This window comes from Zalophus californianus, chromosome 17 (assembly GCF_009762305.2).
Source record: "Zalophus californianus isolate mZalCal1 chromosome 17, mZalCal1.pri.v2, whole genome shotgun sequence".
Classification (NCBI taxonomy): Eukaryota; Metazoa; Chordata; class Mammalia; order Carnivora; family Otariidae; genus Zalophus; species Zalophus californianus.
The window spans coordinates 54974623-54998455 of NC_045611.1; the positions used below are offsets into that span (position 1 = coordinate 54974623).

The 23833-nt window shown below is 43.7% G+C and overlaps 1 protein-coding gene and 1 pseudogene across 1 annotated transcript; one reads left to right on the forward strand and one right to left on the reverse strand.

The window, feature by feature from the left end:
- Positions 1 to 551: 551 nt before the first annotated feature.
- LOC113935854 (vomeronasal type-1 receptor 4-like) lies at positions 552 to 1490 on the reverse strand. Its single transcript, XM_027618450.2, has one exon. The coding sequence runs from the start codon at positions 1488 to 1490 to the stop codon at positions 552 to 554; it is 939 nt and encodes a 312-aa protein (XP_027474251.2).
- Positions 1491 to 8425: 6935 nt separating this feature from the next.
- Positions 8426 to 22399, forward strand: LOC113936211 (annotated as a pseudogene).
- Positions 22400 to 23833: the final 1434 nt, after the last annotated feature.

Genomic DNA, 23833 nt, shown 5'->3' on the forward strand with positions numbered 1-23833 from the left:
TCATCACCTCATATTTCAAACAAACAGTGCCATCTCTCTAAGGATATGACTTACCTGCAAAACTTGTAACTGGCTCCCAGAAACACTACTGCCCGAGAATGGATGTTTCCTCCAGGCCCACTCAGGCTATTCATTATGTAGTGGGGAAATTATTTTCTTTAGTTGGAGGAAGAACAAGGCCACGCTCCAACCCATGTTCATGTACCTTTTCCTGAAATTTCATGCCAGGTTCATTTCTTGGAAATTTATTGCATTAGATTGAAAGCCACACACTTGAAGACTTCTCTGTAATATCCAGATTGTGTCAAGACCTGGTGTTTATTATTGCATAAATTCTGAACTCCTTTACTGGCAGTATTAGGAAAACTTCCAATTATATAAGTATTTATAAGATAATGGTGTTTCATTACAATATTGTTATGATTTATTGTTTATTTTGAAGAAGATGCTCAGCATGTCCTGTTTACTGTTGTCTTGGACTCATAATTTTATTTAGGACCCTGAGGGGGATGAATGAATTGGCAACTGTACGTTGTAGAAATACATACAATTTACATATTTCTCATAAGATGAGGGGATTTTATATTCCCTGCCCAGGCAAAGCAGAGCCTAGGTACCTTGGGGTCACGGCTCATGAGCAGATAGGGGCTGACAGTTGGGAAACACATCGCCATGATTGCAGTGATGTTCAGGAGGACCCCGCTGGGATTATCAGAAAGAGACAAAACAACTTGAAAGACAGAGGAGAGGGTGTAAAAATAGACAAAGGTGCTCAGCAGAAGAAGGATGGTTTTGGTGGCTCTGGACTCAGGGGAGGACCTGGAAGAAATGGTTCTTCGTATATGTTGGACCCGCTTCTTGTGCCTGTACAGGATGAGAACCATGGTGCTGCTGGCCCAGAGCATGAGCCCCAAACACAGCACATCAGGGAATGACAACAGTGCTGCATACAATGAGGCGCTGGTTTTGTCATGACGAACCGAAGAACAGTATCCGAAATCCTTTTTGTTTGTGATGTTTTTCTCACTCGATGTGCTAGTTAAATAGAGAGGGAAAATGACATTGACCAGCATTTGCAGCATCCAACACAGGATGATGGAGGGAACAACGTACTTGGGAGCTTTTACTTTAAGCTCTGCCCACCAGGAGTTTCTGGGGCTGATTGTGATGGCCTGGTAGACACTCACGATGCAGATGCTACCAATGGATACTCCCCTCCCCACCCTGTGAAGAAAGAAAAGGAGTTTGCATCCAAAGTGACTGAGGATATGTTTCCACCCAAATGCTGCCATGGTCTGGGGGACTCCTCTACAGAGCAGGGATAAGAAGTTGCCCACAGTCAGGTGCTTGTGAATGAAATCTGTGGACTTCAACCTGTAGTCGGTGAAGGAGAGGAGGACATAATGACAAAGAAGTGAGAAATTGCCCAGGATGCCAACCGTAGTCTGTGTTAAGAAGACCAGTCCTACCGCCAGTTCCCTGTTGGCCATTTTCTCTCTTCCCAGTCACTGTTAGTTGCCTTCTGAGCTAGAATGCCCTGCATGGGAACATGAGGCATGGGCCACATGTATCACGTCAGCTGAAATCCAGTATGTTCCCCTTTCCATTCGTTCCCCCTTGGAAACACCTACTTAGTGTTTATTTTTTCATAACAGCTTTCTGAGGGCTGAATGTAGAACTTTTAAAGAGCCTTTATAATGTAAAATCTCTCCTGCGAAGGCGCTCACATGAGAACGTCTTCACGCTTCACAGATCTATGAGGCTGGCACGTAACTAAAAGATGAAGAGAACAGACACACAGAGGTTAAGTATTTGTCCACATCTGCTCCTTCAGGCTGTGTGGGCACTGGGAACCGGTTGGGCTGGAAACCGTGATAGTGCACTGAGCCACCATGGTCTGCTAGAAAGCTAGGTAGCTGTGTTCATCAAAATCCAGACCTGCAGTCAGTTTTGAATTGCCACCTTGTGGTTTGATTGTAAAGTGGTGGTATTCTATAATTTTCATTACAACAACTTTCCATTTACTTGTAACAATTTATTCAACAGGACAATATCAATTATGGGTAAAGCGTTCAGTATCTTAGTAAATGTACCTGCACTGTTGGCAGTAGAATACTGCAGGAGCCTGTCCCCTGACAAGTTATATTGAGTGGCTGCAAGTCTGGCTTGATACTAAGATGACAACAGAAAGACTAATTTGCTTTTATGTCAGGAACGAAGTGTAATGGCAGCAATCACAGGAGTTGTTGAATAATCACATGTAATTCTGTAAACTTTGGGCCATAAAACACTAACACATGATAAAATAGTAATCGTGTAAGGCAGAAATTAAGTTAGTATTGATTTCAAATGATACACTTACCTACTTATTAATACCTCAGTTAAGTAAACCCATTAACAATGCGCTCAGATTTGTGAATGATATTAACATAAAATACATCACTGCAAATTGGCATCTGTAAGGCATGTATTCTTACACACTCTTTAAATCCAAGTACTGGGTTTTTGTATTGATAGTAGAATAATTTTTTTAAAGATTTTATTTGTTTGTTTGACAGAGAGAGAGCACAAGCAGGGGGAGCGGCAGAGGCAGAGGGAGAAGCAGGCTTCCCACCGAGCAGGGAGCCCGATGTGGGACTTGATCCCAGGGCCTTGGTTGGGATCATGACCTGAGCCAAAGACAGACGCTTAACTGACTGAGCCACCCAGGCGCCCCAGTAGTAGAATAATTTTTAAATGGGTGGAAAGAACATGATATGCACCTGACAGCTGCCATCTGGAATGCATCATCATTTTGTCAACTGTTCCTTACGTGCTCATTTCCTAACTTTCAAAATGAATAAGTTTCACTATCATTGACAGATTGTGGAGGTTTCTAGTGCACACTCAATTAATGTCCCCATAATTTCGTGATACCTCCAGAATTGGAGACACCTTTCCATTCAAGTCATTACCATTTGGATGATAAACTTTCTGCACAGGATCAGATGCTTCCTGTACATACTCTTCACCACATGCATACTCTTCATAGTCTTCGCTACAAGCACGGAGGTGTTACAGGTGGACCTCTAGTAACCCTGAACATTTAGTCTGCAGTTCCTATGATGTGGACTGTACAGCAGATGGATTTTACCACTCAGTCCTTAAGGGCTTAAAAATCAGTGTGTATTATTACCTGCAAGAAACACCGACAGTCACTATGAGCAAAGATGACCTTTACTGCATTAGGAGCCATCAGGGATTGGTGAAAATCTAGGATCCCATCTCTCTTTCCTAGCTGAGTGCAAACCTCAGAATTATTACACCTTCCTGCATGGCTTTCAAAATGAGTCAGGTGGTACACAGAAGATTGCCCTTTTCTGATATGATCACTCACCCAGATTCTTGATCTCCCTTTTCTTAAACAGACACCGCCGAGAAGTCTGAAGTAGAAATCCTCACCAACTCCTTCCTGCTGCCAGGAGGGGCTCAGTGTGAAGGGCACGGCAGCCAGTATGTTTGTGGGAGGGGGGCAGCCAGACCCTGAGATATAGGTTTGTGATTCTGTGAGGTCCCCGCCCTCACAACTGCAATTATTTCATTTGTAGCCGCACTGGGAGTGTGGGTTTGGGAGCTGAAGATGTTTCTGAAAATTTTCCCCTCCGTTGTTAATTATGAAAAACAATTATGAGTTTCTAGTTAGAACCCCATGGGAGGCTATTTGAGTATTTCTGTGAGGCTCTTTTTTCCCCTTTGATCCCTTGATAGGGTATTCTATGAAGAAATACTGAGTTCTGACACGTGAGGGACAGGTGGCTAAGTCTGTGTGTCTCACTGGATTCTGCACTTCCCAGAGAAGTTTCTCTACCCAGAAACTAGTATTTTGCTAATCTTCTGACCACTGAACCGAACCATCAATTAAGTTTATTAGTAGAGAAACAGAATGAGACAAAATACCTGCTAAGAATATTCAGAGATACAAGTAAAAGGAGGAACATGATGTAAATAACATGGTACAGAAATTATTTTACAAATCAAAGTTAATGAATTTGGCCTTGTTTGAATAATTCAGTGCCAATTAATAGGAAAATTGTTTAGGAACATATGCTTTACCATAATTGACCTCTATTCGTAAGAAATACAGGCAGAAGAAAGAAGGACATTTCTAAAAGAGTGTGTCACAGATTTAAAGCAGCAGGATCAGATGGCTCAACCAGAAGATTCTACCAGTCCTGTAAATATTGGGTGAGCCAACCCTCAGGTACTTAATTCAAGAGGATCACATGGTTACAACAGTTCTTTACTGTTTTGTTGTTGTTGTGTTTGAATTTTCAGTGATGAGCTCTTACTGCTTTGGTAAGAAGAAATACAAATTAGGAGTTAAAACTGATCCTTTGGTTTTCCCTACAAACAAGTCCACATGTGATGCAGGTTCACTATGCAATGAGCAGTCATTTTCAAGTCAGAGCCATCATGGTGGGCAACTCAGACTGCACACAAACATGAACTCATTTACACACAAGCAGATGGAAACACGTGTATATGCACGCCCACATTCACATATACTCACATACTAGTAGACACATACATGGTTGCTCATGTACTCACACAATTACAGTTGAAACTCACACATTCAGGCACACACTGAACATGTACAGACTCACCCTCATCGACCTTAATGTTCACCGCACCTTTACTCAAACTCACAGTTCACATTCACTTTCATAATATCGACATACACATTCATCGTGTGTGTGTGTGTGTGTGTGTGTGTCTGTGTGTCTTAATGACATGTTCATATGAAGAGTTGTATCTCCAGACCTCTGGATGCCATAAAGGGGGGCTCTTTTTTATCATTTGTAATCCTTCCAAGCCTGCAACTACCCACAAGGAGAGTATTTGCAACATAGATTCTTAAAAATTTCTTTGAGCATTACCACCCTAGGTCAGGACGTGTGGTAGGAATGTTGTGGTATGTAGGGGAGTGGCAGTGCCTGGGTGTGTGACAGAGCAGGTGAGAGAGAGGGTGCAGCGAAAGAAATAGAAGGACAAGGTGCAGAGGTCCTGGGGTAAGGGGAGAAGAGAGTGCAAGAGAGGAAAGAAGGCTGAGGGATAAAAGACAAAAGTGTGCTCACTGTTGCAGGGAGGCATTCTCAAGTGAGGGTACAAGGACACAGAGTGTGCCAGGAAGTGAAGGGAGTGAGGCATATTGGGATCTGGGAAAAGAGAGGTGCAGGGTTTCCTGGGAATGGGAAGAATAATGGGGATGGGCTCTTCACAGGGAAGATCTTAATAGTCTATGGTTGGTGAAATCCACAGGAGACAAGGTCTTGGATTAAAGTCATGATTGGAGAGGAGGAAGGGGAATATTGTGGGGCAGGTGGATTTTGGTGGAAGACAGCATGGGCCAAGCAGATCGAGAGTGTTGGAAGAGGAGAAGGGCCCTGGAGGAGACTGTGAACACAAGGAGAGAGGCAAAAGAGGCGCAGGGCAGTGAGGGAGCCAGGGAGCCAGGAGAAAGGGTCAGGGGTGATAGGGATGGGGTAATGCCTGTGCGTGAGGATCGGGTTTGTGTAGGAGTTCAGGCTGGGGCACTGGATGGTGTGGGGCTTAGAGGATCCGGAGAATGGGCTGAGATACTCGAATTTGGACTGGGATGTTCTGCAAGACAAAGTAGAGTTCGGATGGTATGGTTTGCAGGTCCATGGAAGTGAAGAGGTTTGCACCGTAGTCCCTGGAATAGTACTTAGGTAGGGACAGCTGTTAAAGAGATGACAGGAAGGAGGTTGGAGTGCAAAGCAGAGGGTGACAGGGTTGACTGCAGGTGAGGGGTGTGTGGAGGTTTAGCAGGTGGCTCCAGCTCTAGGGTGTGGGTATGGGTGATGTTGCTGTGGGAGGAGCACATGGTGGGGTAGAGGAGCCAGGGAGCCAGGAGAGATGGTGGTGGCACAGGGCAGATTGGAGGCCACTGAACTCTATTCAGTAATTCCGATTTATGCTCAAATCACAAGCTTCGTGGGCAGTTTCTAATTTCAGTCCAGGAGGCAAAACTCTTGCTTCTACAAAATGCGCCCTTCACATCATGACATAGACCATACAGTATAGGAGGGAAGGTGCAATCTTGGATAGGGACACTGAACTGCATTCTCGCCGTTCCTCGGGGAAATCAGAAGCCGGATGTGACCTTGATGGCTCAGGCTGTAGAGGCTGTTTACTGGTATCCAGCGTTGCAAGTGTTGGTAAGAGCTGTCCCGTCCCAAACTCTGCATATTTATTCATGATCTGTTCTGGGTCAAATAAATTGTATGCCCCTATACTGATCTGATGAAGATTCTTTTATGTGTTGTGATATTTCTAGAATCTAACACTTTATTTTACCTATATGAGCTTTAATAATCTTTATTTGTGCACGTTAATGTAACAAGAAAACGTGGGATACCTGAAAATTTTGAGGATATTGCTCCTGTGTTTTTTCATTATAAGAAACCATAAGAAAGGGAACCAGAGGTAATAGAGTTGTAGATAGATTAATAATTTCTAAAATATTTTTTAATTGCAAAATTTCCACTGATATAATACAATGGCCACATCTCCAATTTGGGGATTATTCTCTTGGCTTTGTTATGATACTAATGAAAAGAATCGGAGGGTTTAAGGTTACTAATGAGCTGACCTTAAAAAGAGATGTTATCTCAGATTATGTGGTGGATCCAGAGTAATTCTTTGAGGCCTCAAAAGAGAAAAGCCAGAGAGATTCAATAGAAGAGGAAATCAGAGATTTGAAGCATAAGAGGGATTGAACAGACTAGTGCTGTCTTTGAAGCCGAAGTGTAGGTGGGCACATGTGGAAACCATAAGAAGGAAATTAATTGTGCCAACAGCGTAAAAGATTATGGGAGTGGATTCTACCCCAGGCTCTGGAAATTGAAGCCCAGGCTGATTGATACCTTGATTTCAGATGGTGACACTCTAAACAGAATAACCAGCCAAGGTCCCCCATGTTTTTGATGTAAGAACTGTTAGAAAATAAATGTGTAGGGCGCCTGGGTGGCTCAGTTGGTTAAGCAACTGCCTTCGGCTCAGGTCATGATCCTGGAGTCCCGGGATCGAGGCCCACATTGGGCTCCCTTCTCGGCAGGGAGTCCGCTTCTCTCTCTGACCCTCCCCCCTCTCGTGTGCTCTCTCTCTCAAATAAATAAATAAAATCTTTTAAAAAAAAAGAAAAGAAATGTGTCTTCATCCTTTCTGATGGCTGAGTAATATCCCACCATTTGCATTAACATGGATGGAACTGGAGGGGATTATGCTTAGTGAAATAAGTCAAGCAGAGAAAGACAACTATAATATGGTTTCACTCATATGTGGAACAGAAGCAATAGCACAGAGGACCACAGGGGAAGGGAGGGAAAACCGAATGGGAAGAAATCAGAGAGGGAGGCAAACCCTGAGAGACTCTGGACTCAGGGAAACAAACAGGGTTACAGAAGGGAGGGGTGGGGAGATGGGGTAACTGGGCGATGGGTATTAAGGAGGGCATGGGTTGTGATGAGCACTGGGTGTTACATGCAACTAATGAATCGTTGAACACTGCATCAAAAACTCATGATGTACTATGTGCTGGCTAACTGACATAATAAAAAATAAAAATGTGTCTTGTTAAACATCTGCTAAGGAGTTACATCAATGTAAGAGACTAAATATTTATTCCTCCCTATCCCCAAATCACATGGTGAAATCGAATCATCAGTGTGATGGCATTTGGGGAGGGGGCTTTGGGCGATGCATAAGTGATAAGGATGAGCTGTCCTGAATGAAAACATTCACCTTGTAAAAACGACCCCAGAGAGCCCCTTCCACCGTGAGAGTACACTGCGGTAGGATGGCCGTCTATGAGCAGAACTGGGCACGGGAGATGGTCGTCCTGAAAACCTCCCAGGTGATCCTAACGGTTATCCAGCCTTGAGGACCACTTCGCCAAACATTGCCTCTCAAAGTGTTGTTTGTATGTGCGTCTCCTGAGTTCCTGTTGAAACCGAATCTATAGGAGAACCCCACTCTAAGAGATTGAGATGCACCTGTGGTGGGGCCCACGAATGAGCCTTTTCAACAAGGTCTCTGGGGGTGCTGAGGCTTTTCTCCTCAGAGCCCTGTTTCCATAGCCTCCCCCCAACACCAGTCCCTCTTTCAGTAACACTAGAGAAAGCAAGCAGAGCACACCTGGTCCTCTACACGCTACCATCCCATCTCAACATAAATACTGGGGGTTCCTTGCATTTAGCAAATGAAGGGGAAGGAACGGAACCAGGACTGGTGATTCTTGTGGGGAGGGAGGGGCTGCTGTAGCGAGAAGTCTGAGGACCCCACCGGCCACGGCGGGGTGTGGAGTTGCAGGGTCCTAAGCCCGAGGCCGGGCAGGCCTTCATGGGTGGCCCCTGCACAAGCGCGCATGTGGGTGCGGCTACTGCCTCCCTGCGCCTGCGCACTTGGCACCAGGGTCAGACGACCCTCGAGTTTTCCCAGGCGGCTTCGGGCCCACGGGGGCCTTTCGCTCTTCCGGCTGAGGGACTGCTTTACAGCAGCGGACCCTCCTCCTGCAAGGTTAGTTGGGAGGGAATGTGGCTGACACCGGTGTGGCAGCGCTTGCGGGGCCCCAAGGGGGGAGGGGGACTGCGTGCTGCGGGCCGCTCAGCTCTGAGTTCGCAGCTGCCCCAGAGCCTGAACGCGCGCGCGACAGGCAGCTGTGAGGGTCCTGTGAGAGGGACGGTTTTGGACTAGCGTCTGGTGGCGCCTTTAACCGTGTGTATTCGGTAACGAGCCCCAGGGCCCTGGTGCCGCCCTCGGGGGCATCTAGATTTTAGGGGACACTGATTTCAGGCCCCCGGGGTGGGGCGAGGGGCCGTACACCGTGCGCCCCGTGGAGCGCATGCGCGGGGTCCTGCGCTGGGAGGAAGTGGGAAGGAGCCAAGTCTGGGACCCGCCTGGAGAGGGCAGAACACGTGGTAGTGAAAAGGTGGGCTTGTGCTTCATTTATTTATTTATTTTTAGATTTTATTTATTTGAGAGAGAGAGAGCACGAGCAGGGGAGGGGGAGGGGCAGAGGGAAAAGGGTTTGTGCTTCAGATTCTGTTTGCACGAAGAGCGCAATCTGAGCCCTGGTCTGTGGTCTTGGGGAGGAACTGGGGCTTGTGGGTGGTCGAGGGGGTCTGGTCGGGGGGGGGGTGCCCAGATGTGGTGGGATCAGGTGTGGACTATAGATCCTGGTCCTCACGAGGGCAGGATGGGCCGGGAGACCTGGGCACAGTTGTGAGGTAGGAGAGGTTGCACGTAAGCAGGACCAGCATTGTCGGGAGGCCTTCTCAGCTGCAGCCTGGTTGTGGGGCTGAGTCTCCCCACTGTCCAGGTACGGCACAAGTGTTGGCTGCACACGGACTGCCCCACTGCCCACGCGGGGGCGCAAGTGTTGGCTGCACACAAAGCACACGGCTTCTCGCGCTCATCATCCATGTAACAAGTCCCAGGCTCAGGGTCCAGACGCTGCTGGAGTAGACCCGAGCTGACAGCCTGTGCACGGATGCCAGACCTGCAGTCAGAGAAGGACAGACACCATATGTTCTCATTCATATGTGGAATCTAAGAAGGAAAACAGATGAACATGTGGGAAGGAGAAAAAAAAAGTTGAGAGAGAAACAAGCCGTAAGAGACTCGTAATGAAAGAGAACAAACTGAGGGTGGATGGAGGGACATGGGTGGGGGAAGGGCTAGATGGGTGATGGGTATTAAAGAGGGCAGTTGTTGTGATCGGCACTAGGTGTCATATGTAATGATGAATCACTAAATTCTACTCCAGTAACCAATATTATGATGTATGTTAACTAAAGTTTTAATAAAAACAGAAAACAAAAAAAAATATCAGTCTACATAAAAACACTCAGTACTCCTTGAAGAAGTGGCCTAATATAGGCTAGGGAAGGGAGCATATGAGCTGAGTCTTCAGTGTGTTGATTCATAAAGTAAAGAAAGGCAGTCATTGCTGGGGTTTGGGGGCAGGAAGAAGTAGAGATTACAGCTGCCCTTGGAACAACATGGGGGTTGGGGTGCCTATCCCTTGTGCTGTCAAAATCTGCCTACAAGTTTGGCTTCCCAAACACTTAACTACTAATGCCTACTGTTGACCAGAAACCTTACAGGTAACAAAACAGTTACCATATACTATATATTCTATGTATTGTATACTATATTCTTATGATAAAGTAAGCTAGAGAAAAGAAAATGTGAAGAAAATTGTAAGAAAAAATAGTTTACAGTACTGATCTGTAAAAATTCCACGTGTAAGTGGACCTGTGTCCTTCAGACTAGTGTTGTTCAGGGGTCAACTCTACTGCTTAATGGCTAGTTTTCTGTGTAGGATGATGAAGTAGGTAGTGGTTATGGTTGCACAACATTGTGAATGTGCCAAATGCTACTGAATTGTACACTCTAAAATGGGGGCACATTTTACGTTCTGTATATTTTAACTTGTGATAACAAACAAAGCTTGATGGGATGTAGCCAGGGTGAAGAACCCCCAGTGGGCAGATTTGGAATAATTTGTGCAGCAAACAAATGTATAGTAATATGTCACTGCAAATATGAAGGAAATCTTGAATGTAATGTGATAATAGATGTAGGGAAGGGGAAAAAGGAAACCTCTCCTTTACACAGGAATGCTAATTAATACACACGTAAAGGCAGTGGGAAGGTTGCTGCAAGGGTGGTTCAGTATCTCAAGTCAACATGGTACACCACATTAGTAAAAGAAAGGTAAGAATCATATGATCCTCTCAATAGATGCAGAAGAAGCATTTGACAAAGTGCAACATCCATTCTTGATAAAAACCCCTGACAAAGTAGGGATAGAGGGAACATACCTCAGTATCATAAAAACCATATATTAAAAAACCCACAGCTAATATCCTCATGGGCAAAAACTGAGAGTGAGAGCCTTTCCTCTACAGTCAGGAGCAATACAGGAATGTCTACTCTCACCACTATTATTTAACATAGTACTGGAAGTCCTATCTTAGCATCAGAGAACAAAGAGAAATAAAAGGCATCCAAATTGGCAAGGAATAAGTCAAACTTTCCCTATTTGCAGATGACATGATACTCTATAGAAAACTGAAAAGACTCCACCAAAAAATTGCTAGAATTCAGTAAAGTCACAGGATGCAAAATCAACATAGAGAAATCGGTTGTATTTCTATATACCAAATATGAAGCACCAGGAAAAGAAATCAAGGGATTGATCCCATTAACAATAGCACCGAAAACCGTAAGATACTTAGGAATAAACTTAACTGAAAAGGTAGAAGATCTGTACTCTGAAAACTGTAAAACACTGATGAAAGAAGTTGAAGATAACACAAAGAAATGGAAAAGCATTCCATGCCCATGGATTGGAAGAACAAATATTGTTAAAATTTCCATATTACTGAAAGCAATCTACACATTTAATGCAATCCCTATCAAAATACCATCAGTGTTTTTCACAGAGCTAGAACAATCAATTGTCAAATTTGAATGGATGCACAAAAGACCCTGAATAGCCAAAGCAATCTTGAAAAACCAAACCCAAGCTGGAGGCATCACTATTCCAAACTTCAAGTTATATTACAAAGCTAGAGTGATCAAGACAGTATGGTACTGGCACAAACACACACACACACACACACACACACACACACACACACACACACACACACACACAGATCAATGGGGCAGAAAAGAAAACCCAGAAATTAACCCACAACTACATGGACAACTAATCTTCACCAAAGCAAGAAAGAGTATTCAATGGGAAAAAAGACAGCCTCTTCAATAAACGGTGTTGAGAAAACTGGAGAGCAACATACAAAAGAATGAAACAGGACCACTTTCTTACAGTGTACACAAAAATAAATTCAAAATGGATTAAAGGGCTAAATGTGAGACAGGAAACCATCAAAATCCTAGAGGAGCACATAGGCAGTAACCTCTTTGACCTTGCCCATAACAGCTTCTTACTAGATACCTTGCTAGAGGCAAGGGAAACAAAAGCAAAAATACACTACTGGGACTTCATCAAGATAAAAAGCTTCTGCACATAAAGGAATGAGATCTTGCCATTTGCAACGCCGTGGATGGAACTGGAGGGTGTTATGCTGAGTGAAATAAGTCAATCAGAGAAAGACATGTATCATATGACCTCACTGATATGAGGAATTCTTAATCTCAGGAAACAAACTGAGGGTTGCTGAGTGGTGGGGGGTGGGAGGGATGGGGAGGCTGGGTGATAGACATTGGGGAGGGTATGTGCTATGGCGAGCGCTGTGAATTGTGCAAGACTGTTGAGTCACAGATCTGTACTTCTGAAACAAATAATGCAATATATGTTAAGAAAAAAAAGATAGGAGGGGAAGAATGAAGGGGAGTAAGTCAGAGGGGGAGACGAACCATGAGAGACGATGGACTCTGAAAAACAAACTGAGGGTTCTAGAGCGGAGGGGGTTGGGGGGAGGGGTTAGCCTGGTGATGGGTATTAAAGAGGGCACATTCTGCGTGGAGCACTGGGTGTTATGCACAAACAATGAATCATGGAACACTGCATCAAAAACGAATGATCTATGGTGATTAACATAACAATAAAAATTAAAAAAAAGAAAGAAAGAAAAAGCTTCTGCACAGCAAAGGAAACAATCAACAAAACTAAAAGGCAACCTTCAGAATGGGAGAAGAGTTTGCAAATGACATATCTGGTAAGGGTTAGTATCCAAAAAATATATATAGAACTTATCAAAGAACAACTAAAACACAATCCAGTTTAAAAAAAAAATGGGCGGAAGACATGAGTAGACATTTTTCCAAAGAAGACATACAGATGGCTAACAGACACATGAAAAGATGCTCAACATCACTCATCAGGGAAATACAAATGAAAATTACAATGAGCTATCATCTCACACCTTTAAGAATGGCTAAAATTAACAACACGGGAAACAACAGGTGTTGGTTAGGAAGCACAGAAAGGGGAGCCCTCTTACTCTGTTGGGAATGCAAACCGGTGCAGCCACTCTGGAGACCAGTATGGTTGTTCCTCAAAAAGCTAAAAATAGAACCACCTTATGATCCAGCAGTTGCACTACTAAGTATTTACCCAAAGGATACAAATATAGCGATTGGAAGAGATATATGCACCCCTTTGTTTATAGCAGCATTATCAACAATAGCCAAATTACAGAAAGGGACGAATGTCCATCAATGGATGAAAAGATAAAGAAGATGTGGTATATATACACAGTGGAATATCACTCAGTCATAAAAAAGAATGAAATCTTGCCATTTGTAATGACGTGGATAGAGCTAGAGTGTATTATGCTAAATGAAATAAGTCAGAGAAAGACAAATACCATATGATTTCACTCGTATGTGGAATTTAAGAAAGAAAACAGATGAACATATGGGAAGGGGGAAAAGTAAAAAAGGAGAGAGTGCAACAGCCACAAGAGACTCTTAAAGATAGAGACCAGACAAGGTTGATGGAGGGAGGGGGGTGGGGGATGGACCAGATGGGTGATGAGTATTAAAGAGGGCACTTGTTTTTTGTTTTTGTTTTTTTATTTGAGAGAGAACACAAGTAGGCAGAGTGGCAGGCAGAGGGAGAAGGAGAAGCAGGCTCCCTGCTGAGCAGAGAGCCCAACATGGCGCCCAGTCCCAGGACCCCGGGATCGTGACCTGAACCGAAGGCAGACGCTTAACTGACTGAGCCACCCAGGCGCTCTGAAGGCACTTGTTTTGATGAGCACTGGGTATTGTATGTCCGTGACGAATCACTAAATTCTATTCCTGAAACCAATATTGCAGTGTATGTTAACTAACTGGAATTTAAATAAAAACTTGAAAAAAGGTAGTAGAATGTTAAAACAACTATTTTGCAACCATCATCTGATAACTGACTCAGATAAAAATCATCCGTAGATGCTAAAATACGTAGATGAGCCGTAAGTTGTTCAAACAATGTCAAAATATCACTCCAGGGGCACCTGAGTGGCTCATTTCATTAAGCTCCAACTCTTGGTTTTGGCTCAGGTCATGATCTCAGAGTCATGAGATCAAGCCCCAAGTCAGGCTCTGCACTCAGCTCGGAGTCTTTTGGGATTCTTTCTCTTCCCTCTGCCCTTCCCCCTGCTCGCACACTTGCACACGTGCACACTCTCTCTCTCTCAAATAAAATCTTTTTTAAAAATAAAAAATATATTACTCCAGCAATTACTTATTAATGAAGCAGGGGAAAAGCACCTTGAAAATGAACAGGTATAGTAGATGGTATCATAACCAAATAAGAAATCTTAATCAGCAATAAGAGAAGATACTTATAGCCTTTGCCTCGGAGGTGATGCCCTTAGTCTTTTCATTCCCACTCTCTTCCCAGCTGACTTCATCACTCACACCCATTTTGTTTCCCTCACACCATTATCCCCCCAGCAAGGTTTCACTCCTGGACTACGAACCATGTCCAGTGCCTCCATACTCCAAGAACATAGTGTCACATCATTTTTGTTGTTGTCTTTCATATCGATGCCATTTCAAGGTTCCCCCTGACCAGGCAGCTGACCAGTCCACACCTTAATCACTTCCTTTACTGGGCTCACACAAGCTGAGCCACTTTGCAGCAGCTGTGACCACCCAGGGTCAGGTACTAGACAATCAGGGAAAGCTTTATGTTTTGAATCTGTGAAATGTTTCAAGTCAGCCAGTTCAGTGGGAACTCTAGAAAACTAGCTCCCCTCACATTGCTTCCACACCTAAGCTGCTCCTGTAGCTCTAGCTTGTTGCTACTCTGTCCCCATGTACAGCCCCCTCCCCCCAGCGCGGCCCTGCCTGGCATCCTTCTCCTCTTTGGAGCTGTTAGTAATAGCTTCTGCCTTTCATCTATCCAGGTGTCATAGTGTTGTGTCCCACCATCAAATAACCTTTAAATCCTACAGAATGTATGTTTCCTCCCTTCTGTTCTCTAAGCCCACATGGACATGAATTGTCCTGGCCTTTCCCACCCTCTCCCTACTGTTGCTGATTATCTCCCTTCCTCATTTTTCCCCTTGTTCTTATGACCACTGTACCCTTAGGCCCCCAAACTAATGTCTGTTGTGTTACACCCTTAACTTCCATGCACATTGTCCCCTTGTTCCCTTAAGACCTGCAGTGCACTTGAAACATAGTGCACCCTTTAAGTCCTGTGTGCCTTTTTATCCTGCATAGTCTCTCACCTCCCACACTCCTGTTAGGAGTTGAACTGTGTATCCCAGAGTTCATATTTCATAGTCCTAATACCTAATACATCAGAATGTAGAGATGGGGCCTTCAAAGAGTTGATTAGGTTAAAAATGAGTGCGCCCTAATACAATATGACTGGTGTCCTTACAAGAAGAGGAAGTTAGGAAACAACAGCAATGTAGATGTGTGAGGCCAGAAAAAGGCCATGTGAACAACACACAGGGAGAAGGTGGCCATATTCAAGCAAGGAGAAAGGCCTCAGAAGAGACCAACCCTGCTGACACCTAGATCTTGGATTTGTCACCTAAAAACTCTGAGGAAATAAGTTTCTGTTGTTTATGCCATCCAGTCTTCGATATTTTGTTATGGCAGCCCTACAGGACTAAAACTGTCCCATGTCACCATGTTGTGTGCATCATCCCTGTTTTATTGCTTTGCACTCTTCCCTCTGCCCTTGTTCTCCTGCTGTGTTACAGCTCATGATCTGCCATTCACCACCAAATTTTTCACCACTCCCTGCATTTCCAGAGCCAGAGCTGAGAAGTTTTGAAACACTGTACATTTAAAATGTGCTCCTGGGATCTGCAGTTGGAAGGAGTGCAGTTGCAGACATGGCTCCTCTTTCTTGCATTCACAGGCTTGGACACATGAAAAGAATTACTTTATACAAGCATTTTTCTGCCATTGCTGGGTCATAGGGTAGCTCTATTTTTAACTTTCTGAGGCACCTCCACACTGTTTTCCAAAGTGGCTGTACCAACTTGCATTTCCACCACAGTGTAAGAGGGTTCCCCTTTCTCCACAACCTCTCCAACGTTTGTTGTTTCTTGTCTTGTCAGTTTTTGCCATTCTAACTGGTGTAAGGTGGTATCTCAGTGTGGTTTTAATTTGAATTTCCCTGATGGCTAATGAGGATGAGCATTTTTTCATGTGTCTGTTAGCCATTTGTAGGTCTTCTTTGGAGAAGTGTCTGTTTATGTCTTCTGCCCATTTCTTGACTGGATTATTTGGTTTTTGGGTGTTCAGTTTGAGAAGTTCTTTATAGATCTTGGATACTAGCCCTTTATCTGTAGTGTCATTTGCAAATGTGGGTTGTCTCTTTGTTTTGTTGACTGTTTCCTTTGCTGTGCAGAAGCTTTTTATCTTGATGAAGTCCCAGAAGTTCATTTTCGCTTTTGTTTCCCTTGCCTTTGGAGATGTGTTTTTTTAAAAAAGATTTATTTATTTATTTATTTATTTATTTATTTATTTATTTATTTATTTATTTGAGAGCATAAAGGGGGGAGGGTTAGAGGGAGAAGCAGACCCCCGCTGAGCAGGGAGCCCGATGCGGGACTCAATCCCGGGACTCCAGGATCATGACCTGAGCCGAAGGCAGTTGCTTAACCAACTGAGCCACCCAGGTGCCCCTGGAGACATGTTTTGAAAGAAGTTGCTGTGGCCGATGTCGAAAAGGTTACTGCCTATGTTCTCCTCTAGGATTTTGGTGGATTTCTGTCTCATATTGAGGTCTTTCATCCATTTAGAGTTTATCTTTGTGTATGGTGTAAGAGAATGGTTGAGCTTCATTCTTCTGTATGTAGCTGTCCAATTTTCCCAGCACCATTTTTTGAAAAGGCTGTCTTTTTTCCATTGGATATTTTTTCCTGCTTATTAGTTGACCATAGAGTTGAGGGTCCATATCTGGCTCTCTGTTCTGTTCCATTGATCCATGTGTCCACTTCTGTATCAGCACCACGCTGTCTCAGTAATTTGTAATATAGCCTGAAATCAGGCAGTGTGATGCCCCCAGTTTTGTTTTTCTTTTTTAACAATTCCTTGGCAATTCGCGGTCTTTTCTGGTTCCATACAAATTTTAGGATTCTTTGTTCCAGCACTTGGAAAAATGCCATTGGTATTTTGATAGGGATAGCATTGAAAGTATAGATTGCTCTGGGCAGCATAGACATTTTAACAATGTTTTTTCTTCTAATCCATGAGCATGGAATGTTTTTCTATCTTTTGTGTCTTCTTCAATTTCCTTCATAAATGTTCTGTAGTTTCTAGAGTATAGATCCTTTACCTCTTTGGTTAGGTTTAATCCAAGGTATCTTAAGGTTTTAGGTGCTATTGTAAATGGAATTGATTCCCTAATTTCTCTTTATACAGTTACATTGTTAGTGTTAAGGAAAGCAACTGATTTCTGTGCATTGATTTTGTATCCTGCCACATTCCTGAATTGCTGTATGAGTTCTAGTAATTTTGGGGTGGAGTCTTTTGGGTTTTCCAGATAAAGTATCATGTCATCTGCGAAGAGAGAGAGTTTGACTTCTTCTTTGCCGATCTGGATGCCTTTTATTTCTTTTTGTTGTCTGATTGCTGTTGCTAGGATTCCAGTACTATGTTGAACAATAGTGGTGAGAGTGGGCATCCTTGTCATGTTCCTGATCTTAAGGGAAAGGCTCTTAGCTTTTCCCCGTTGAGAATATTCGCTGCAATTGCCCTACTGGGTATTTACCCCAAAGATACAGATGTAGTGAAAAGAAGGGCCATATGCACCCCAATGTTCATGGCAGCAGACTGTGGCCAAACTGTCGAAGGAGCCAAGATGCCCTTCAGCAGATGAATGGATAAAGAAGATGTGGTCCATATAGACAATGGAATATTACTCAGGCATCAGAAAGGATGAATACCCAACTTTTACATCAAGATGGATGGGACTGGAGGAGATGATGCTAAGTGAAATAAGTCAAACAGAGAACGACAGTTATCTTATGGTTTCACTGATTTATGGAACATAAGGAATAGCAAGGAGGACATTAGGAGAAGGAAGGGAAAAATGAAGGGGGGAAATCGGAGGGGGAGATGAACCATGAGAGACTATGGACTCTGAGAAACCAACTGAGGGTTTCAGAGGGGAGGTGGGTGGGGGGATGGGTTGGCCCCTCTGTAGGGAGCACTGGGCGTTATACGCAGACAATGAGTCATGGAACACTACATCAAAAACTTTAAAAAAAATACTTTTTAACTTTAAAAAAATTGTTATGGAGATGTGGAGAGCTCTGCATTTAGTTTAAACTCTAAATAAAAGAGTATAATACCAAAAAAAGAGAATTATAGGATAGGTTTTCTGTTCTATTGATCTGTGTGTCTGTTTTTGTGCCAGTACCATATTGTTTTGATTACTGCCACTTTGTCATATAACTTGAAATCCAGAAAAACAAAACAGAACAAAAAAAAAAACACCATTTTTTCTGAGAAGCATACACCTGGTGACTTTGTGAGGGTTTTTGTGAAATTGAGTAGGACAGTGGTGTTTGGGTGTGTATTGTGAGTGTGTATGAATGTGTGAGTCTGTATGTGGTCAGTGTGCACATGTGTTGTGGGTGTGAGCCTCTATATGCCAGGATGGGAAAGACTGTATGTGAGTGTGTATTTCTGTGTGTTTGAGTCTTGAGTTTGTGTACTCTGTGTGTGTGTGCCTGAGTGCGTGAGCATGTATGTGCATGTTCCTGTGTGTTTGCAGAATGGGTTGACAGCCATATGGTTCTATTCCTGTACTGGGATATTGGATGAGTAGGGGGGATCTAGGGAAAATTTAACAAAATTTAACAGAGTCTGTCCTTTGCCATCACACCCTGGAAGATAATCTCCACCCCTTGGAATGTCATGCTCATAGTATTGCCTTTGTTTATCTCAGGGCATGGCCACAGACAGTCTGATAGTGATTCATGATGGGACCTTGGGCCATGCAGTGTCAGGTCTGCTTCTGGAGTAGCTGAACACAAAAGATATCAGCCAGACTTCCCTAGAGCATGAGAATAAACACCAGCCATCCAGTCAGTATTTGTTGAGCTCCAGTAAAAAGTGTGAGCACCCAGGTTTGGGTGAACATCCCTGGTGGCAGTATGCTATGAGTATTGTCAAATATCAATGTCTAGAGAGTAACACATCCCTCACTTCACAGAAGGGACACTGGAACCCTGCGTTCATACTTCTCCCGGACTCTACCCCATACACTTCTTCCCTGTTTGGTATTACACTTCTTCCCTGTCTGGTATTACACTTCTTCCCTGTCTGGTATTAATCTCTACCTGTCCTTTCAGATACAGATTAGTAAGCCATCGTGGTGAGTACAACAGCTCTCAGTGACTTCTCTGAGTCCTTCTGGAGAATTCTGAAAACTGTGTGTTGTTTTAGGAACCCTGAACTTGAATTGGTATCACATGTAGGTGTGGTCCCATTGAATATTAAAAAAAAAAAAAGTGGGTGTGGTCTGGTCAGAATGGCTAAAATTAACAACTCAGGAAACAACAGATGTTGGTGAAGATTTAGAGAAAGGGGAACCCTCTTACACTGTTAGTGGGAATGCAAACTGCTACAGCCACTCTGGAAAACAGTGTGGATGTTCCTCAAAAAGTTAAAAATAGAGCTACCCTATGACCCAGCAATAGCACTGCTAGGTATTTATCCAAAGGATACAAATATTGTGATTCAAAGGGGCACATGCACCCCAGTGTTTATAGCAGTAATGTCCACAATAGCCAAACTATGGAAAGAGCCCAGATGTCCATTGACAGATGAATGGATAAAGAAGATGTGGTGTATATCCATTGAATGGAATATTACTCAGCCGTCAAAAAACCCTAAATCTTGCCATTTGCAACAATGTGGATGGAACTAGAGGGTACTATGCTAAGCGAAATAAATCAGGCAGAGAAAGACAAATACCATGTGATTTCACTCGTATGTGGAATTTAAGAAACAAAACATGAAAATAGGGGAAGGGAAGGAAAATAAAAACAGAAGGAGGCAAACCATTAAGAGACTTAATTACAGGAAACAAACTGAGGGTTGCTGGATGGGAGGTGGGTGGGGGAATGGGGTAATTGGGTAGTGGGCATTAAGGAGAGCACTTGATGTAATGAGCGCTGGGTGTTATATACAACTAATGAATCACTAAATTCTATCCCTGAAACTAATAATACAGTATATGTTAACTAAATTGAATTTAAGTTAAAAAAAGAAAAAGAACTAGGTGTGGTGCTAAGTGGACTGTGTTCCTCCAACTTCTCATATGGATGAAAGACCCTCACAGGGAAATGGATAGTGGACGTTGTTGAGATTGTATTTGTCTGTTGGTAAAGCCATAGCAGTGACTTTTGGCTCATAAATTTTATATATCAATAATTGAATGGGCAGCTGGTTACAGATTGTGTGTGTGGTGGGGGTGTTTTGATGAGAACCGCCTCTTAATATAAAATCATTTTACCATGTGATTAATATATTCAGTACTGTTTAAGAAATATTTTGTTCAAGAACCAAATGAAAGTTTTTTATTTTTCTTTCTTTTTTTAAGATTTTATTTATTTATTTGAGAGAGAGAGAATGAGAGATAGAGAGCACGAGAGGGAAGAGGGTCAGAGGGAGAAGCAGGGAGCCCAATGTGGGACTCGATCCTGGGACTCCAGGATCATGACCTGAGCCGAAGGCAGTCGCTTAACCAACTGAGCCACCCAGGTGCCCAGTTTTTTATTTTTCTTAAAAAACATATTATGCCTTTAAAATTTAGATCAGCAGTCTATTCACAGTTGACTTGGTTTATGGTGTGGGTAGTGATCAAGTTTTCTCTTTTCTCCAGTAGGGCTAGTGAATTTCAACTTCTTCTGAAAATCATGTATTGTTCTTTTTTTCCATTTGCTCTCACTTGTCATTACCTCTCCCAGGTTAACACCCTCTCATCCTTACTGCTGACTTTTACCTGAAATGTACTAGGTATCTCTCCATCTCTTGCTGTCTCCGGTAGTTTTGGCAGTCGAGCAGGAGCACACAAAGTGAATCTGGGTGTCAAAACTTCAGTTGGCCTTGTTGCTCAGAGGAATAATTGTTGCCATAATTTTTTAGGAAAACGTTGAATGACAGCATAGCCTCCAGGGATTTGATAATAGGAATAATCTCCTTGTCACTGATGGCAATTGGAATTGTGGGCACTATCTCTCTTCTTCTTTTTTTTTTTTTTTGATTTTATTTATTTGACAGAGACACAGCGAGAGAGGGAACACAAGCAGGGGGAGAGGGAGAGGGAGAAGCAGACTCCCCGCGGAGCAGGGAGCCCGATGTGGGGCTCGATCCCAGGACCCTGGGATCATGACCTGAGCCGAAGGCAGACGCTTAATGACTGAGCCACCCAGGCGCCCCCCTATCCCACTATCTCTTCTTTGCCATTACCTGTTCCTCTACCACACTGAATGCAAGGTGAGGTCCACCCATTTGATTCTCAAGCACCTGATCATCTCCAGCTCCTTGGTCCTTCTCTCTAAGAGAGTCCCCTAGACAATGGCGGCTTCTGGGTTGAAACAATTTTTTCAGTAAATTTGGATGCAAACTTCTTTTGTATGTTCAGAGAGTGAGCAGGGGAGTATCTCTGAGCCGCACCTGCCTCTTGAGTGTGTTCCAGACCATCAGGGTCAGCCCCATGAACTCCTTTTGGAAGGATCTTAAAGCCCCAAAGTTATGTTGGCTTCTCCATCTCCCTCTGCTGGGTCATGTACATGTTTGTAAATTTAATTTTTCATGTGTATGTGTTATATGTGTCTGATAAATGGAGCGTGAAAAACATCACAGACGAAGGAGATTTACGGTACTGGTTTACTATAGATCATGAGACAGTCACAGCCCCGCTCTATGCACTATTGATAATATTCTCTGAAGTTTCATTTTCCGGGCTCATGATCTGGGCCAGTAGCTCCATGGTTTTCATCCTGCACAGGGACAGGCAGTGGATCCAACACAGTCACAGGACTAATAATGTCTCCCCAGATCCTCCGCTGAGCCCAGAGTCACCCAAACCACCCTTATCCTGGTGACCACGTTTGTGTCGTTTTACTTACTCTCCTCCATCTTTCGTGCTTGTATTGGTCTTCTTTATAATCCCAGATGGTGGCTGGTGAATACTGTTGTGGTGATTTCTGTGTGTTTTCCAACTGTCAGCCCCTTCCTGCTCATGAGTCAAGACTCTACTATACCCAGGCTCTGCTTTTCCTGGATAAGGAACATAAAATCCTTTAATCACACCAGAAAAAAAACAAATTGTATGTTTTTGTACAGTATCCTGTTGTTAATTCATTCCTCATTCTGGAAAAGTCAACAATGAATGTAAAAAGAAGCCACATGCCATTCAAAGGAGGACACTGATGCGCGTTGGTGTTTCATCAGCCGCTTCAGTATGGGACACACGTAGGCAGAACGAGGGTGAATACAGCAGCTTGGCCTCATTCTGATGCCTAGCATCCTGAAAACAGTAGTTTCATCAAATGCTTTTTGAGTGAAGTTGAGTGGATTTGGTGCTAGCTCCACAGTGAGATGAACCAGAGTGGTTTCCCAGCAGTGTACTCATGGGCATATCAGGTGAGCATGAATACAGTAGTGAGGGGTGGATATTGTTTGGGGCAGTTCTGCATGGATTCCCATGCATGTGCAGGTCTTTCGGGCAATGGCATGGACAGCTTTTATTGTGGACTGTAGTTCATAGATGTTCTATAGGAAAAAGCCTTAGATCATAGGGAGACTGTCATGTTTGGGGCAGAGGACAGATTTGTTTGCTGTACAGGGAACAACAGACTCTAGCTAAGGAATAGCAACACCTAAGGCAACAAGTATTTTAGAAGTTCAGGGAAGAAGTTAAGGCTGAGAGGTCCCTTGATCCTTAGCTTACATTAAGAGAAGACCTAAGGCATGGTGGAAACCTTTCAGAAGTTAAATGGGGATCAGGAGCCACTAAGGGCTCCAGTAACCACACCATGGTCTCCTCCACCATGAATGCTGGTTGCCAATGTAGTAGGAAAGTCATTTTTAACAAGCTGTTTTTTTTTTTTTTAAGATTTTATTTACTTATTAGAGCACAAACAGGTGGGTGGCAGAGGGAGAGGGAGAAGCGGACTCCACTAAGCGGGGCACCTGACGCAGGGCTTGATCCCAGGATCCCAAGATCATGACCTTACATCAAGAACTGATGATGTAGGGGCACCTGGGTGGCTCAGTCGGTTGACCGTCTGCCTTTGACTCAGGTCATGATCCCAGGGTCCTGGGATCGAGCCCCGCATCGGGCTCCCTGCTCTGTGGGGAGCCTGCTTCTCCCTCTCCTACACCCCCTGCTTGTGTTCCCTCTCTCACTGTGTCTCTCTCTGTCAAAAAAAAAAAAAAAAAAAAAACTAATGATGTAATGTATGGTGATTAACATAACAATAAAAATTAAAAAAAAAAAAAAAACAAGATCATGACCTGAGCCGAAGGCAGACACTTAACCGACTGAGCCACCCCGGTACCCCACAAGCTGTTTTGATGGTGAGTTGAAGCTAAATTTGGAGGTGGAGTCCCAGCACCAGTTTCAAAGTGGTTCCACTACAGGGCCGTCCTCAGCAACTTGGCTTTTAGTGTTTCACTGGCTCATCTCCAGACTGTATTTGGTAGAAATCTGCTAGCATCCCAGGTGTTGTTAGAGCCCTGTGGAGGGCTTAGGGAACCCCCCTTGTAATTGGACCCCAATACCCCAAAGCTGTAGGTTCCAAAGATCCAGGATAAGAATTCA